The following is an 18,542-nucleotide window of genomic DNA, read 5'->3' on the forward strand; positions in this document are numbered from 1 at the left end:
TCTCAGATATTGCAGAAGTTCCATAACTACCCTTATGGGAGGATGTTTGTGTGGGGACAGCAAGAACAGTGAAGCACAGAATTCTGTCACCTTCCTTTTATTGTCTTAGAATCTCCATCCAGCCCCCTTGAGTACAGGGGAGGAAGAGAAAGCATCTGCTTGCAAAGCCACATATTCCAAAGAAAACATTCCATTTCAGAAAACTAGTGGCAGGAGACTTCATACAGGTGTAGGATAATAAGGCAAACCTCAAATCTTTGTCTGGCACAGCACCATTAAGTTAAGAAAATCCATGGGATCACTAAGGGATTTCTACTATATCAAGTATTGCAAAGATTTCTGGGAGGGTACAGCAAAAGTAGGCAGAAGATGCAGATTACAAACAACTCACAGAGAACAGGGGAGAGTTTATTACAGTGTCTTACAAGAGCTCTTCTTCCTTTCCCTTACTCCCAAGAATTACTGTAGGAAGCTTGGGTTTGAAGTGGAACAGCTTTATCCACTACACTGCTCTCCACCAGGAGATGAAACCTCTTCCCTCTGCTCTACTTCTCAAGAGGTGCTTCCACAGTTTTCACAGCAGCTTCAGAGAGGCTAGGGAAGGGCTAAGCCACTCTTGAAACAATCCACTCTTTCAGCCTCGGGGAAGAGAGTTGTCATCTCCCCTCTGGCTTTATAAGTTAACTTACAAGAGATATAAGGAGCAAAGACATGCATTTGAGAGACATTAGTGATCAGCTTTCAACCCACAACATACAGCACCACCACAGCATGTGGCCTATCTGATGTCCTGTCTCATTTTAATGGAGCTGTTCCAAGATCAAATGTCTTTGTGAAAGCTGTGAGATGCCTCTTTATTCTGATGCACATTCAAAGCAGATCCAGTGCTCAGGTCCTTCAGATGTTAACAGGATTGTTCACGGTATGCTAAATACTAAGTAACTCTTTAAAAATGTATATATTTGCTCTAACAACTGAAAACAGCTTACTACCCATAGCTACCTAAACACAGAAGTTTAAACAGGGTTCATTCCTGATCTCCAACAGCAGCTCCAGCTCCATACAAACACACAAACTCCTATGGCGACAGGCACGGATGAAAACTTAAAAAGTAATTAAAAAAAAAAATAAAAAATAAAAACAATCAGAATCAAGATGAACAGAAACACATCTCACTTGAAGCAGCTTTGTAATGCAGGAGTCTGACTGAAGTGGAGATAGTAAAACAGGCAGCAAGACTGAGATGTGACAGTCATTTTTACCTCTGCTCACATGACTGCATCGAAGGCACAGCGATCACCTTTGAGCCAGTTGAGAAGCTGTCCTTTTATCTGTGAAAGTTCAAGTCAGTTGTGCTTTGAATAAATACTTCTCTGGAGTTACACTTGAACTGCTGCATTATAGACTAGAAATACAGAAAAAGTGTCCATGCACAGCCCTGAAGCACTTTGAGGATAGCCCTTGCCAGGTTCAACTCATGGGTGACAGAAGTTGTAGGCATCACCAGCACACAGATGGCAGGCACAACCCCCAGAGACACAGCATCCAGAGAGCTGAGTGGCCACACGAAGAACCAGAATGGAAGAAGGGTGATGGAAAGCAAAACTTGCTTGTAGGAGTTCAGCATGCAAGTTTACAACTGCAGAACCCCCACCAAGCCACTGTCACAACTGGTAGGAGCCTCCACTATCTGAGCTGATGGTTGGATTCTAACAGGACTCTGAGAAACAATTCACACAGCAGCTGGGCTAATTATCCATCAATCACCTTGCTACTCATTTGTGGTTGTCACTGTGTTCATTCTTAAAAATCCCTCACTGAAGTTTTTAACAGAAAAAAAAAAAAAAAAGTTAAATCCAGTGCTTAAGACAAACTAGCAACTGAATTTTGTAAGGCTTCAGGCTGCCTCTTACTGGAGCACAGCACTAATAACCATGGGCTTTCCAGTGCCAGCAGCAGCACTCTGAGTACAACAAAAGCTGTACAGATCACAGCAACCCTGAGGTAACAAAAGTATAAAGGAAGAGATGGAATAAATGTGAGATGTGTGATAATCTTGCCACCTAGAAGAGATTGAGAAAGACAGTCTTGCTAATTACACAACAGGAGCAGTGGAAAAAAAAAATAAGTCAATATATTTCAGTTTTTCCTTTGTTTTACACACACACTCCCCTTAATGGTATCCACGCAGGTTTCCCTGCAGAACCATCACTAGTGTTAAAAATCAGAACTTTAGTCTTTCTTTCCATCTGTACAAAGTGCAGCTGGAATGGATTTTATCTCCCAAACTGGTTGCAGAAAGGAAAGGAAGCCTTCCTGTCCCATCTGCCTAGGTCACCCCATCCTAGTTCCCCTCCTCCCTCCTAAGTTTTTAAAAATGAAAAGCCCTAATTAGGCATCACCAACTCCAGATCAGTTTTGTCATCTTCTTCCAAAAAGTAAAACCCAAACAAAAAGCAAAAACAAAAACACACAATCAATGCCTCACCCACCCCAGAAACAATAGTTCCGTTTAAAAAAATAAATAAATAGTGTGTATATTTCATGCTGAAAAAAAAAAAAAAAAAAAAAAGTCACAGAAAGGATTCGTTTTTGGTTTTTTCCCCTCCCCCAAACATGACACCAGGCATTTTCTCCCCCCTCCCCTGACGTAGACATGATGGTACATTCCAACCAGCAATGTGCATCTGTGTTGAAAATGAGTTTCTACTCCTGCACGGTCCCACATGCATCAGGGAGCATCCAGCTAGCTGCTAAAGCAGAGCAAAGGCTTTCAGGTTTTGGGTATGGTCCCTGCCTGTTCCTTTGGTCCGTCTGTTAAAAAGCTCCTTGCTGCTCCCAGGTCTCTCTGGCTGCTCTTGTCTGTCTCTGGTAAAACCTGCACCCTGGTCCCCACGCTGCCCACGTCACTGGAGCTTCGTGCCCAGCTTGCGCTGTCTGTTTCTGCAAGGGGAAGAGAGAAGGCAGAGTCAGAGAGGGGATCCCCCCAGGCCCACTGCAGGGTTTTGTGATAAAACACTGAGCAAAAAAGCAGAGGAAAGCAGTGAGAGAAAAAAAAAAAAAAAAAAAAAAAAAAAAAAAAAAGCAGGAAAGCTCTGCTCAGCTCCACACGAGGATAAAGCTGCCCCCACCACGCTCCACAGGGAGATCCACCCCGTCTGAAGTGAGCACGGGTGGGTGCAACACCAGAAATGTTTGCCAAGAACAGGAGCCAGCAAGCTGAGGTGCTCTTTAAATGAAACATTCTTGAATCCCAAAGATCCCCCAACAGACTCATCTTCCCCCAACCAATATCATAAAATCATAGAATCCTAGAGGTTGGAAGGGACCTCGAAAGATCATCTAGTCCAACCCCCCCTGCCAGAGCAGGGCCCCCTAGAGTACATCCCCTAGGAACGTGTCCAGGGGGGTTTTGAATGTCTCCAGTGAAGGAGACTCCACAACCCCCCTGGGCAGCCTGTTCCAGGGCTCTGTCACCCTTACAGTAAAAAAATTTTTCTGATATTCAACTTGAACCTCCTATGCTCCAATTTACACCCATTACCCCTTGTCCTATCACTGGTCACCACTGAGAAAAGCCTAACTCCATCTCCCTGACACTCACCCCGTAAGGGATGAAAACATTGATGAGGTCACCCCTCAGTCTCCTTTTCTCCAAACTAAAGAGACCCAGCTCCCTCAGCCTTTCCTCATAAGGGAGATGTTCCACTCCCTTAATCATCTCAGTAGCTCTGCACTGGACTCTTTCAAGCACTTCCCTGTCCTTCTTGAACTGAGGGGCCCAGAACTGGACACAATACTCCAGGTGCGGCCTCACCAATGCAGAATAGAGGGGGAGGAGAACCTCTCTTGACCTACTAACCACACCCTTTCTAATGCACCCCAGGATGCCCACAACTTGGTATTGCTTTCCTCTGCACTGTTCTACCCACAGCTGCTATCTACACATTCAAAAATAAATTAATTGCTGCACCACCTGACAGGTCAAACCAGCTCCAGCTCCTCCTCCCCCCAGTAAAACTTACCTTGCCTCTGCTCTGGTGACTGTGTATTCAAACCACAGGATGTTAGGAATGAGACTGGTGTCTCTGATTAAAAAGAACTCTGAAATCGGCCTGGAAATGGACAAGAGAGTGGAAAGGGAAAAATAATTAGACTTCTTCTGCACAATAATTTTGATCAAAATAAAAAAATGGCACAAAAACTGCTCCAGAGTTAAAATCACTATTCTGTTACCCTTTCATCTAGAAAAGGAGATCCTTTTTAACTTAAGTAACAAAAAAAAATAGCACAAAAACTGCTCCAGAGTTAAAATCACTATTCTACTACCCTTTCATCTAGGAAACGAGATCCTTTTTAACTTCAGTAACAAAAAAAAATAGCACAAAAACTGCTCCAGAGTTAAAATCACTATTCTATTACCCTTTCATCTGGGAAAGGAGATCCTTTTTAACTTCAGTACCAAAAAGCCCCCATCTGTGCATTTGTTTTATTTTTTTTTCTATCCTTATACAATGTTTCCAGACTAAACCCATTTAACGGGCTCTGCAGTTTCACCAGGTCATCAGAGATTCATTAGGAAAGATCTGTTCAGCTTGGAAAGCTTCTGCCACACCTCACAACTTCAGGAGGGCTTTACATATGCAACAGCAGCTGAAACTTCTCTCTCTCTCCCCCACCCCTATCAGGTGAGGATACCTGATCCTTGGTGGATGCATTAACAAGAAAACACAAGGAATTGGTTACACACCAGTCAGAATGCCAAACTGGAGCAGAACCCAGGAATTCTCATTTCTAACATCTGTAACTGGCAGCCCACCAAAGCTTGAGCAGATGATTTACCATCTCACACAGCTACAACTGCAACTTTAGAGACTGAATTATCTTTACATTTGTTGTGCCTCAGATGCATGGCCCAGTTTTTACAGCAATTAGGAAGATTTTCTTTTGCCAGGTAATTCTCCCACACCTGTGTTACCAAGCTCATTGCAAGGGACTCATTTAATGAGCAAGCCCACAGAATGAAGACTTGCAGGAATAAAACCTCCACTGGAGAGAGACTTACCATGCAGCTATCCTTGGGAAGAGAGGAGTTAGGATCTCTTGTGTGAAGGCAAACCAGGCTATGGCCATAATGCTGCCTGCCACACCTCCATATAAGACTTGGCTCCAGGTGTGGTAAAGCAAATAAACCCTGCAGTGGAAGAGAAGAGTCACCAGACAGGCTTTAAAACAAGAGGATGCCTGAATCAACAGCTGATGCTTCACTGGACCCTCAGATGTAAGGAAGTTTTCCAGATTGTACAGGTGGATATCTGACTTTTTCATTAAACAGCTGGCAAAAAGAATGGGGGGGAAAAAATAGGAAAAACAGACTTCCTTGCCATAGCAATTTCATCTTACTGAGCTTAACTCAATAACCCTCCACTGCTGATCTGCCTTTAGCTGAGGAACTATTACTGGGGATTCCCACAAGAAACTTAGGCACAGGACAAGTCCCTTCCAAATCACTAAAACAGGTTTTTTCTTTTAAGAACACAGCATTTTTATTAGGATTTTGCCACTGAAATGTGACAGCATGAAGGCTGCACTTGCACAGCATGCTCACTGTGACTGCAGCCATTCAGAAAGCTGTACTAATGGGCTGTTAAACTGTGCACACAAGCTACAGGAGTCACATTCCAAATCATCTTCACCCATGTATCACAAAGCCATTAAGATCATCTTATCTGACCCTCTGCCTAGCACAGGCCACTGGATTTCCTCAAATTAATTTTTCTTCGAATTAGACCACATCTCCTACAAAATTGTCCTGTCAAAATTTTGAAAATAACCAGTAATAAGCAGCTCTGGTGTACAGTCAACTGTGTCAACAGGTAATTACCTTCCTGTGGAAAACACAGCCTTCTTTCTAGCCTGGATTTGTCTGGTTTCCCATAGCTAGAGCTCATTTTGTATGCTTGTGTGTATGTTTTTTATTATTGTTGGGTTTAAGCTACTACAGGGCGAAAAAAAAAATAAATCTTATTATCAAAGTTTCATTATTCATCTTAATGCAACTAAGCCTTGCAATTCAAACAGCTGTAAATGTTTCTATCAACTAAAGCTCAAGCAAAACAATCAGACTGGTCAACTGGAGCAATCCCTGTGCTGCAGATGCTGCTGTGCCAAGGCATGGTGCAATGCTTCCATGATTAGTGCTGGAAAGAGGGGGAGGCAGTGAGGCTGGAGCATGGCAATGGGGCTGGCAGGGAGCTGGTAGCAGCTCAGCTCATCTTGGGTTTTATAAAGGCTTCCACGAAGCCCCCCAGGTGAAGCACCTTTGCTTCTTGGCAGGGTCTCAGGGCAACACAGCAGCTTCCACGAAGCTCCGAGTGGTACAGGGCAGTCGTTGAGAGTCAGATCAGAAGAGCAGGGTAAGGGATGAGAGGGCTGCTGGCTGCTAAAGGCCTGTATGAGAGCAGAAAGACAAACAGTTGCTCCATACCTACTATATGAGACTAGCAAAGCCACTGTGACGAGGCAGATGGACAGCACATGTCGCCATAGTAAATCCAGAAACCTCGCATTGTTTGTTTGGTGCATTCTGAAAGAGATGGAGAGCCATTAGCACAGCAGCAGGGAGCTGAGCCATCCTGACCTCCTCACTACCTCTGAAACCCTAGAAAAGCTCTACTCCAGTGGGGTTTGGGCAGCTCAGTACCATCCCAGCAGCAATCTGTCCCGCTGGCAGGGGTTAAAAAGAAGCCAGAAAGCCACGCTCCTCTCTCTCTCTCTCTCTCCTATGGTTACCAGGGGTTGCTGGGATGGAAGGCAGAATGCTGACAATTACTGCATCTGATGTGAGAGGCACATGCTGAGCATATGCAACAGGGAGCCAAGACATCAGAGTCCCTCCATCAGCCACAAAGGTGGGAGGAACTCTGAGTTTTGTCCTCCTCCACACGTGGAGCCACGAGACAGAGCCATGCCCCGGCGAGAAGCTGGGGAAAAGCACAGCAGAGCATGTAAACCCAGTCCTGGGTAAGGGAGGTGAACTAAAAGGTCATGCAAGTGGGCAGCAGATACTACCCTAAAAGACTGCAGACACCCCACTGACAAAACTGAGGAGACACATGAGAAAGCAGCTCTTTTTTCCCTCCTCCCTCTTCCCCTCCCCTCTTCCCTCATGCTGATGGATCATCACGGCTTAGAAAATGCAAATCAAGAGACCTGAACCCAGACAGGTGCAGGAGTCCTACCCATCCCCTTCTGGTTTTAGAAATGGTGCCTACAGTCCTACATTCAGATCAAGATACACATGGCTTCATCCACCCTAACCACAGCAAACTGTGTAGTCCTCCAGATATAATTCTGTTACACCAGAGAAGTGGCACACAGAAGGGAGCCATCTATTCCAGGTGTTTCAACACATTAACAGCCCAAACCTGACAGGGATTTTTGGTTTTTTTACCTTAAATAAAGGAACAGAAAGGAATAGACAGAGAAAAACCACATGAATTGGGAGTGGCTGGACGGCATCCCATATTTTGTGGTCACTGTTGAATGGGCTTCTGGGAAGAGAAGAAGAAAGAGCATGGTCAGGGTCCACTCTGCAGGCAGCAGCTCCAGACAGAGCCAGACTGCTCTGCTGGAGTCTGTGCAGGTGAGCTCAGAGGACACCTCTCTGCTCAGATGACTCTGACAGCCTTCTCACACCCAAACATCCAAAGGCAAAGGGGAAAACCCCCTCTGACCCCCTCCCCAGTGAACATTCCACTTAAAACTCACCCACCCCCAAAGGCCACTCCATACCTTCGCAGGGCCGAGGCTCCCGGATTACATTTTTTATTAACCAGTTCACTCCCTCGTTGAACACCAACCCTCCCAAGAAAGAGATCTGTGGAGACAAAACAACCCACATCAGCCTGTCTAAAAGATCCAACTACTTACCACACTCTCTCTGTTGACAAAACACCAAAAGATATGTTTCTAATTTTTTTTTTCTTTTTAGACTACTAGAGTTAACACAAACGGCTTGAAAATTCTCTACCTGAGGCAGAAAAGCATTTTTTTTTTTCCAGCCCATTTTGTGTATTTGGCAACACATCGTGTACATGCAGCTTTTCAGCAGATGATTCATGACAAAAATGAGATTATAGCAATTCTGTTAGCATACTTCCAGCAGCAAGGGTAGAAAGTGACATTTTTTTAGCAGGGCAGCTTTTAAGGGATTGTCATTCACCGACGACCAACAGGGGGAGTGCACACACTGTTATTTGGGTAAATAGCTTTAAAAAAGGGGGATTTCTTAGGCTTTCTGGCTTTTCCCTAGTGAACATTTTCATCTTGAAGTCGTTTCCTCCAACCTCAAATAAAATCACAATTCTGAACTGAGCATGGTAGCATTTATTTTTGCTCTTTAACTCAACAGTCCATATCCCCCCCTAACTTAGTGCTGCTGCTGTGACCAAAATTCCCAGCTGGTGAGGACACTCTGCCTCCTTAACACTCAGTCCCATTCCAGATGGACCAATTTTTCACTTCATGTCCCCAGCTATGGGTCAGGCTGCTGCAAGTCAGCTGCTGTCTCTCTCCAGCTCTGTGGTGACTTCCCACACTCTTTACCAACATCTAACAAGCTCCTGTATTCCAAAACCTACACATCTGTGCAATAGTTACTCAAGCTTATTCTCTGGTTTGGCTCAACAAGCAAATTTTGGGTTGCCAAAACTTAGCAGCTGCCCTCCCTAGCTAGCCTGGGCTTGGTAACCTCTAAATCCCATTCCCTGGTCTCTTGAGCCACTGGTTCCCATGGCCCTGTATTAGAAATCTGCTGCCAAAATCCTTTCACTGGCCACTGTTTTATCTGTTTATTGAACCTTAATGTTACAAGAGGTTTATACCTTCTAAAGGGCATTTATCCATGCCACTGACTCCCACCTACCTGTCAGAGCAGACAGAAAGCATTATGTATTACAAAAAAAAAAAAAAAAAAAAAAAAAAAAAAAAAAAAAGCCCTTGTTGGTCATTTGGACAAAACCAAGTCTCTTCTGTCCCTGGTATTTGATTCACAGCTGGGAAGCAGCCCTTATAGACAGATCCACTCCCTTGGGAATCTGTAGGGGTTTTTTTTGTATCCCCTTTTCTGCCTCAGTAGTTCAAAGAAAGCACATCCTACTGAGTTACAGACACCATCTCCTACAGAAGCTGGCCACCTTGCAGGAACCTACTATGATCCTACTGGATCCTAGGAGTGTTCCCACTCTGCAACAGCATTCTTTAATTCCTCAGACATCTCCCTTAATGTTTTTGGACAGATAATGCCCAAAACATACCAGAGAGTAACAGAAAAGTCAGCAAAGGTTAAGCAGTCTTTTAACCTGGTACAGGTGATAAGTGTCTCCTGCTGTTCTTTGACAGGAACATCACCTTACCTAAGAGTGCTCTTGAAAGAGAGAAAAAGAAGTGTGAATACAGGAGCACCAGGTGACAAAGGAAAACACTCATGCCATAAGGAGAAGCTGGGAGGGGAAAGCAGGACTCACCGTGTGAAGCTCTCTCTTGAATATGATGAGTGTTACAAAGCCAACAATAATGAATATTGGACCAAGACTCAAATAAGCTAAAAGCTGACCCGAGAAATCACCTAGGGAAACAAACAAGAGAAACAAATCAGTTTGAACTTCACAGGCCTGCCACCAGAGTGTGGGTCAGCTGCTGCCCTGAAATGCTGAGAGCAGAGGCAAAGTCATCACTGCAGCAAATCTCCATCTCGGAGATGCTTCAGCCAGAGGGGAGCTCAGGCATGAGAGCCAGCAGTGCCTCCATGCAGGCTGAAAGCAGGGATGAGAGGAGTGTGGATCATTCAGCAGAGATGACTGCCAGCCCATTTGCAACAACGACCATGGGGGTGTGAGCCCACAGTCACTTTAATCCAACATAAACACAGGCTGCTGGAACAGCGTGGCCAGCAGGTCCAGGGAAGGGATTCTGCCCCTGTGCTCAGCCCTGGGGAGGCCACAGCTTGAGTCCTGTGTCCAGTTCTGGGCCCCTCAGCTCAGGAAGGAGATTGAGGTGCTGGAGCAGGTCCAAAGGAGGCAACTGGGCTGGGGAAGGGATCCAGCACAGATCCTATGAGGAGAGGCTGAGGGAGCTGGGGGTGTTGAGGCTGGAGAAGAGGAGGCTCAGGGGAGACCTCATCACTCTCTCCGACTCCCTGAAAGGAGGTTGGAGCCAGGGGGGGGTTGGGCTCTTTTCCCAGGCAACTCTCAGCAAGACAAGAGGGCACAAGAGGTCTCAAGTTGTGCCAGGGGAGGTTTAGGTTGGACATTAGAAAGAATTTCTTTCTGGAGAGGGTGATCAGCCATTGGAATGGGCTGCCCAGGGAAGGGGTGGATTCTCCATCCCTGGAGATATTTCAAAAGAGCCTGGATGTGGCACTCAGTGCCATGGGCTGGGAACCACGGGGGGAGTGGATCAAGGGTTGGACTTGATGAGCTCTGAGGTCCCTTCCAACCCAGCCCATTCTATGATTCTATGAAAAGAAGCAGCATCTTTCCCTCCCCATCATTCATATCACCTCCTTGTGCCAGCAAATCCCAGCAAACACTCCCCAAACAAATCCTTTCCCACTCCCTCACTATAATGGGTTAGTTTTCAGCTGGATCAGCTCCCTGATCTGTCTCACCATGTGTCTGCATGAACACAACCATTAGCAAAGTGGAGAGGAAATAAACAGCAAACCATAGCAGGAGGTGAAAGGGAAAAAGGAGACTCTGCTGTTGAACCAGCAGCCCCCTGGTGTCACACAGAAGGGACTTGGGGCCTCCATCCCAAGGAGCTACCAGTCTAGTTATCCCACTGGGAGAACTGGGGAGCAGCAATGGCACCTCATGAAATCCCATAAGGTACCTCAAACTTTTATCACAGACACACAGCAGCAAAGAGCAGCTATGCATTTTTTTATCTGATTTTTCTCTTGTTATACAAAAGCATTGGAAGAGAAGACATAAATTCCAAGGAAACAAAAAAAAAAAAACCAACAAAAAACCCAGTAATTTTCCTCCATTTCCCTCCAAGCTCAGCAATTCATATCAGGAGAGTAAGAACTATCTACCAGAAAAACCTTTAAAGACAGCAGGTGCTATAAAAACCACTGTATGAACCAAGGGAGTAACTTAAGAGACACAGCACTACCTGTATTGGTTCTCAGAAACTAAATCTTCACCTCACCACTGAACACAAGAGGATCAGCCCCCACATGAATTTATCCTTCCTCTCAGAAGGAAACAGGATGCCTCTGCAAGGCTGAGCATTGGACTCATTCCTAGATCAATTCCACTGCAAGATACTGAGTCTCCCCAGCCCACACATTTTAAAGCAGCACTTGGCAAAATGGACTTGAACCTCAAACTCGAATGCTGGAGCTGACCTTTAAAAAAAAAAAAAAAAAAAAGAAAAAAGAAATTTATTGCACTGCTAAAAAGTAAAAAGTTCACCCTCCTAATGCTATTGCCAGAGGTGTGGTTACATCAGGTACTGTGCACACATCCCCCCTGAATTCCAGACTCTGGGTTAGATTTGGAAACCAGCAACATCATCAGCATGGATCACTTGCAACCAGTGAAATTCCAAGGAATTGGAGGACAAAATCCCCAAGAGCATTGGGTTTGACTGCAGAGAGGTTCTCTTTTGTACTTAAAGTGTTTGAAGACTTTGAATGTGATACTTTTCCTTGCACTTTCCTTCCTTTGGGGGTTCCAAACACCCCCAAAGCAGGGCAGCAATGCATGATGGCAATGCCACATGGATGAAGTGACAAGGATGGGTTACCTGGCAATAGTGAATGGAGCCCCTGATGGTTTTACATCAGTCACAAATTCCCAACTAAATGAAGTCTATCTTCAGTGATGAGGGAGTTCCTGAGACAACCACCAGACAACCAAAACTCCTCTGAAAGCCTTTCCAACAGTCTCAGTTTAGTGTTAGCAGCTGAAGATAGCTGACCATCAGGAAATCACCATGTTTCAGATCATTCACTCTCTTAATCCATGGTAGAGAGCACTTCAAGACCAAAAGCCCTACTTTTGTCCAGAATGCAGATTAATAATCCTCTCAAGTGGGTTCTATTTCTTGTGTAGATGGTGGAAGAACATTTAAGGAAGTATTTTGGTTTATATAGCATCAGGAGTACCATATTCAGGATCCTCCTTTATGATACACAGTAACAAACCAAATAAATCAAACTACTTCACCAGCACACAACCCACAGCTGAAACTGAGGTGGAGAACCAGAAACCATCACCCCCAGATGCTGCCTGCAGGCAGAGGTCCCAAGCCTTTTAATTAATTGAGACAGCCTTAAAACAACAGCTCCCCAGATATTTCAAACAGCCCATTTAAAAGGGAACAGAAAAGGCATTAATAATATTTCACATCACTCCAGCTAACAGCAACCAAGCAGAATCACAAGCTGCAACCAGACTGCCCTGGGCAGGAGGCAAATAAATAGCTGGGCACTGATTGAAGGCAGCACTCACCCTGCACCCCAGGAACTCACTAATGCCATCAGAAATGTACAGGAGGAACAGCTCAAGGCAGAGCTGCACTCAATAAACCAGCTCGGAAATGACTGGGAATCCCCAGGGAAGATGCTGGGAGAGAAAGGGCAGCACTGATCACTGCACAGCACTCCTGGGGCCTCAGAGCCTGATTCCTTCTGGCACTGCTGTGGCTCAGAGATTTACTCCCAGGAATGTGGGACTTGCAGGAGAGCTGACAGTTTGAAGTCCAGACAGATCTAGCCAGCAGGTTCCCTCCCCCACCTTAAAAAATTAATTTTTCATTTCACTAAACTTGGGAATTTTAAAGCAATTCCTCCAACCAGTAGGAACAGAGACAAACCCTCTGGAAAAAAAAAAAAAAAAACAAAAAAAAAGGAAATCCATTTAATATATAGCCCAGGTCTGTTTTGTTTTAAATTCTGCTTTCTTTAAAGTCCAGTCTTCTCTGGGCATCCTCTGGAGCCTGAGAAGAAAAAAAATAAAGAACCCAACTGCCTCATTTTTAGGCACCCAAGAGATAAATAGGTGGAGCACTATATATAGCTCAGCAGCATGCGATTTTTTTCAGCCTTCATTCAGCATCTACTTCTGCTCCAATTCAACATTTTACCCAGCATTCTTTTCAGTGGAAATATCCAAGCTTGATCACACTCACTTAGGCTGTGTATAATGTAAAAATGTGAACCAGCAGCACTCTAACCACATCCTAGCACCAGATCTGGCTTCACCACTGCCTCCTCAAACATCTGAGGCACTGCTGCAGGTCCAATGTTCTTGACTAAAGGGAGGTGTGCAAGTTGCACAGACAACATGCAGTGTGTGTTTGTGTGTGTGTGGCACAAGCATTTACACCAGTAAACATTCCTGATGGGCTGTCATTGCCTCTAATTCTGCATATCCAAGCTGTGGGGCAGTAAAAATATCTTCAGGAGGCTTGAAATTATGGCATGAGAGGAGCACGTCAGACCTCAAACTCCTGCTGGAGAATTAAACAGAAAAACCCTGCATTAAAGAAGCCAAACAACAGGGTGATATCTGCTGCTTCCAACAGATACCAACCCTGAACAGAAATCACAGCAAGGGTGATCAGAACAAACATTTCTAGAGGAGCAAGAGGTGCTGATCCTGAATAGCAAAGAAAAATGCTGAGCCCAAGCACCTGCAGAGTGTGAGCACCTCTGCTCTGCACCTTCTCACTACTGGGCTGATTCTGCACCTTTGCCTCTCCAACCCTGCCTGCAGCAAACACCCTTCACCAGGGAGAAAACAAGAAAATTCCCTGGCATTCCCCAGAGAAAGGATTTGGCACACCAGCTTTCTCTCCTTAAATAATCTGTCCAACGTAAGGAGTTCCAGAAGGTCCCAGAGGCTGAAGAATCCCAGCTGCACTGAAGAGAGGTACTTTTTTGATTTCTTTTCTCCATATAATAATAATAAACCTCCCCCAACAAACCAGGAACTCAATGTTTCTCTGGTGAAACTCACCCTACAGACAGGAAGTCCCTGAAGATGAGTTCTAAGTCTACAACACAAAGTCATCCCATGCAAAGGAATGCACACAGGGAAAAAACAACCCTAATTATACACACAACATGACAGGATTTAGTTCAGTTGTTACCAAACAAAAAAAACCCTCAGATTTTGTGTGAGCCAATACCCTCAGAGTGACATCCAGAACCCTGCAGCAGGCAAGAAGAACATTTTTAAGAGCAAAACAGAAGTTATTGTTACAGCACTGTAAAAATTTATTATGCAATTCTGGTGTAACCATCTTAAAAAGAGATAATAAACTCACAAGAGGCAAACAGAAAGGGGACAAAACCAACAAGCACGAAACTGCAGCCACTCAGAAAATACTGAGCAACTCAAAATTCCAGCTGAAAAAGGAAAACAAGAGGACACAGTCATCCTGAATGCCAGGGAGAAGCAGACAGCAAACATTTGTTACCTCTCACTGAAAATGAGATAGTGTTTGATGAAATTACTGAGCAGGGGACTTAAAAGCAGAAAAGAAACAACCACTGCATTGAGTCACAAAGCTCAGTGCCAGAAACACCCCAGATCCAAAAGGGAAATGGGTTCAAAGAGCAATTTAGAGCCACTCAGAGCACAGCATTTAGATATCCATCAAAGGCCTTAACAATCCTGCTGCAATCACCAGCCCATTACTGCAAAGATGCACAGCAAAAGGATTATTCCTGCCTACCTGCCAGCAGCTCAGCACTATGCCAGACCATTCCTTGGGCTCACCAAAGTACAGCTGCATGAAAAGCACCAGGAACAAACATTTCTGAAAGCACTGTCAGGATGATATTATTTTTACAGACTGTCCTCTTCAGCTGCATGCTTTACAGATGAGTTATGCTGTCACTGTTGGTTTCTTCTCTCTGTGCTTGATCTTGACATTTACTATCAGTAATTTTTCAGCCAGGTCTCCCATAACTCTGTTATTCAGACCACTTTGCAGTTGACTTCCACAGAGTTCATCCACTGTTCCCTACTTGGTCTTGCTCAAAGTTGGCACAACACAAAGCCCTGGAGCACTGAGCAGCCACACGAGCAGTAAGGATGGGTGTCTGGTGTTTTACTCTATCACTGCTGATAAGGGAACATTAGATAAAGACAGGGAGGACGAGCACCCTTCTGGAGACACCTCTCCCCTTCAGAGTTACCAGCAGAAGCCAAACAGTGTGTTTCACCTGGCAGGCAGAAACCAGCAGTGATTTCACCTGGTGACAGCAAGAGGGACCATCACTCTTGGCAGCTGAAAGCTGGGATGACAGCAGCTCCCCAGGGGAAGTCTTTAAGGAGGTGAGATTTTAAGAGCAGATTGCAACAGTGCTGCACTCCAGGCCAGCAGCCCCTGGGATCAGCCAAGAGCAAAAGATGTTTGCCACTCAGCACTGGGTGACTTGCCAAGACAGCTTAATAATTTATGTGGGTAAAAGCAGGATCTATTGCACATTCTGAGCCATCTCTATCAGCACAAGGCTCCATTGACTCCGTTGTGCTGAGCACGCTGCCAGCATCACTATTTTATAAATATGCATTATCCAGCAGCCTTATGGACCTGGACTTTAGCTCTACAGAATGTAAACAGCTTTCTAAATAAAGATAGAGCACTTTCCCCAAATCCAAGTAAAAGTATCAGACCTACCATCTTACTGCAGCTCATTTTGCCAGACCAAAATAAAGACAGTTTTGCACCTCTGGTTGCTTCAGTCCTTTGTCTCCACTTTATAGGCTTCCATAATTACAAGGTTTATCAAAGACAAACACAGTGTTCATCCCTTCAATATCTAACCCTGCTCTTGGTGGTGATTTACCCTCTCCACACACAATCATCTTCTCTGTTTGCCTGCAGAGAAGCACTCTGAGCAGAGAGAAAATAACCACATTCTGTCACATTCCTTAAGATCTGAGAGATCACCCTGGTGCTGCAGTTTCAACCACCTTCCTTTCCCAAACCAATCCAAGAAAAAGTGCACAGGATACTCTACATGTACAGACAGGTTCAGATAAGGACAGAAGATACACAGATAATTTATCAGGACTGGAAAAATTAGTCTCATCTCCCCCAAACTGTCAGATGAATATATTAAAAAAGAGGGATGGCTGAAGAACATACACAGTGAAGGATAATGCCAGACAGAAAAGGAAATGCCAACCTTTCACATAAATTATCACAGAAAATCACAAGACAGCCATACAGGGGAGGGAAGGCACAAGAAACAATGTATTTCTTGCACTAGATCCTTACAGTGCTATCACTTTCCAAGTCTTATGGCTAAATAAGTATTTTCAACCCAGAAGACCCCCAAATATTTTGGAAGCTTTAGGTATGACACTTCTGAGAGGAACTTTCATCAGGAACTAAAATGCAGCTGTTGGAACAAGACACAGAGCAAGACTTCATGGCAAGAGAGGGGACTTGCTACAACCAACAACACCGAGACCAGTGTGAACACCAAATTTGCATTTTTCCCATACTACCACTCTGACACTTCACATCCTGCTTTTCCCATCAGCTCTGATTACAACAAGCAGCTAAGAAAAAACATTTTTTTTTCACCTCACCCTCACGAAGCACCTGAAGAGGAACTCCTGAAGACCACAGCTGATAATGAGACTGCTTAAACAGAGAGCTGCAATCTGACCACAGCCCCCTTGTCCTTGCACACTGCTGGGTCAGGGATTCCCCCCAAGATGGGCCAGGCTGCTGGCACTCGGTGCCACCGGACCTTTGGGGACTTTTGGGGACCCAACCCCAAGTACTCAGCGCTCTTTTGACTTAAACCCACCCGAGCCAAGTGCTGACCCGGGGCATTTCCCACCCCAGGGCCAACCCCGACCCCCTCAGCAGGGCAGGGAGGGGACCCCCTGCCCTATCCTCCCTCCAGGAGCTGACACCGGGTTGCGGGGAGCTGCGGGAGAGACGGGGGCTGAGCAGGGAAGGTCTCCCCGGGACAAATCCCCTCAGCCCTCGGGGCTCGGCAGCCCCTGCAGCCCCGCTCGCCGCCAGGGCGCATGCGCAGTGCCGAGTCCTCCCGCGCCTCACGATCCGGCAGCGCCCGCAGCGCGCAGGCGCCTCAGGGCCCGCCCCGGGCTCACTATTTGGCAGCCGCCAGCACGGCCCTGAGGCTGCCCCGCAGCGCAGCGAGGGAGGGAGGGACCCGCCCGGGAAAGCGGCGCGGAGGAGGAGGAGGAAGAGGCGGCGGCGGCGGCATCCCGGGAGGAGGCGGAGCGGAGCGTTACCTGCGGGGTATTCGACGTGAGTGAGGGAGAGCGGCCGCCACGGAGCGGGGAGCGAGCACTCTCCGACTGCGGCCATCTTACCCGGATACCGGGCCGGGCCCTCCCGGCCAATCGGAGCGCGCTTAAGGGGCGGCGCGACCAATGGGCGGGGGAGCGGAAAGCCGCGGCCCAATGACGCTGCGCGGCAGGTGAGGCGCCGGCCAACCCAGGGACACCCAATTAAAAATCCAGCCCGGGGAGCGGCGGAGCCAATAGGCTGCCGGCAGCGCTGTCCAATAAGAGAAGGACGCAGGTAGCGTGCCGGCCAATCGGAAGAAAGGCGGGCGCCAGAGCCCGTTCTCATTGGCGGAAGGAGAGATGCAGATTAGCCAATCACCATCTTCCATTACTGCTGGCTCTCAGCCAATCAGCTGCGGCGGTGGCCCGGGGGGGGCTGAGGAAGGGGCGAGCGGGCAGCAAAATGGCCCCGGGGGCTGAGGGGCTCGGACCGGACCGGACCGGACCGGACCGGACCGGACCGGACCAAGAAGTGCCAAGGGGAGGTCTCTCCCTCACCCTCCCCACGAGCTCCTGCTCTGCTGGGAGGGAGAGCCTGGGGCTGCCTCCTCCTCCACCTCTGGCCCTAAATCCCCTCCTTGCCCCTCTCCCGGGGTGAAAAGTTGTTTGGTTTTGCTTTAAAAAAAGGAGCCTTTCATTTTATAAATTGTGTTATTACGGATCTTACCGCAAACAGGAGCATTTTATGTTATATTTTCATATTACTGTCACATTTCTGCTTGCCACAGGAATGATGAAGGGCTGAACGCTCTTAAAACTGTGATGTCTGGGTTTTTTTCCCCTTCATTTTTAAAAAAATAACACGAAAAATACAGACTCTTACAGCCACATCTCTTTCCACAGCTCTGTAAAGGAGCAGCAGCTCCTGTGTGAACGTGCACATGAAAATAAATCCTGAAATAAAGTCCTTGCAGAGTCTCAAGGGAGACCAGGAAACTGCTGCTGATTCTCTGCACATAATTTAAATGGTGTTCTGGAGGCCAGGAAACACCTGCTCCAGGTAATACCTTTTTTTTTTTCCCTCCCTAAATACCTCCAGCTACTGAAATCAGCCCCTTTGAAGACCAAACCAAAATGAATAGTCCTAGAGAATGGTGCTGACCTGAGAAAAAAAAGCAGAACACAAAGAGTGCAGCCCTTCAAAACAAAGATGCATGAGCAGCATTCCACAGGAAAGCTTGTAGG

General features: G+C 46.3%; 1 protein-coding gene across 1 annotated transcript; it reads right to left on the reverse strand.

Annotated features, from left to right (window-relative positions):
- Nucleotides 1-81: 81 nt before the first annotated feature.
- Nucleotides 82-17,644, reverse strand: DOLPP1 (dolichyldiphosphatase 1). The gene is made up of 8 exons (XM_071766112.1): nucleotides 17,301-17,644; nucleotides 9,528-9,628; nucleotides 7,795-7,879; nucleotides 7,454-7,553; nucleotides 6,488-6,586; nucleotides 5,066-5,194; nucleotides 4,026-4,115; nucleotides 82-2,943 (listed from the first exon to the last, which is right to left on the reverse strand). The coding sequence occupies exons 1-8, from the start codon at nucleotides 17,641-17,643 to the stop codon at nucleotides 2,907-2,909; spliced, it is 984 nt and encodes a 327-aa protein (XP_071622213.1). The 5' UTR covers nucleotide 17,644; the 3' UTR covers nucleotides 82-2,906.
- Nucleotides 17,645-18,542: the final 898 nt, after the last annotated feature.

Source organism: Heliangelus exortis, chromosome 22 (genome assembly GCF_036169615.1).
Source record: "Heliangelus exortis chromosome 22, bHelExo1.hap1, whole genome shotgun sequence".
Classification (NCBI taxonomy): domain Eukaryota; kingdom Metazoa; phylum Chordata; class Aves; order Apodiformes; family Trochilidae; genus Heliangelus; species Heliangelus exortis.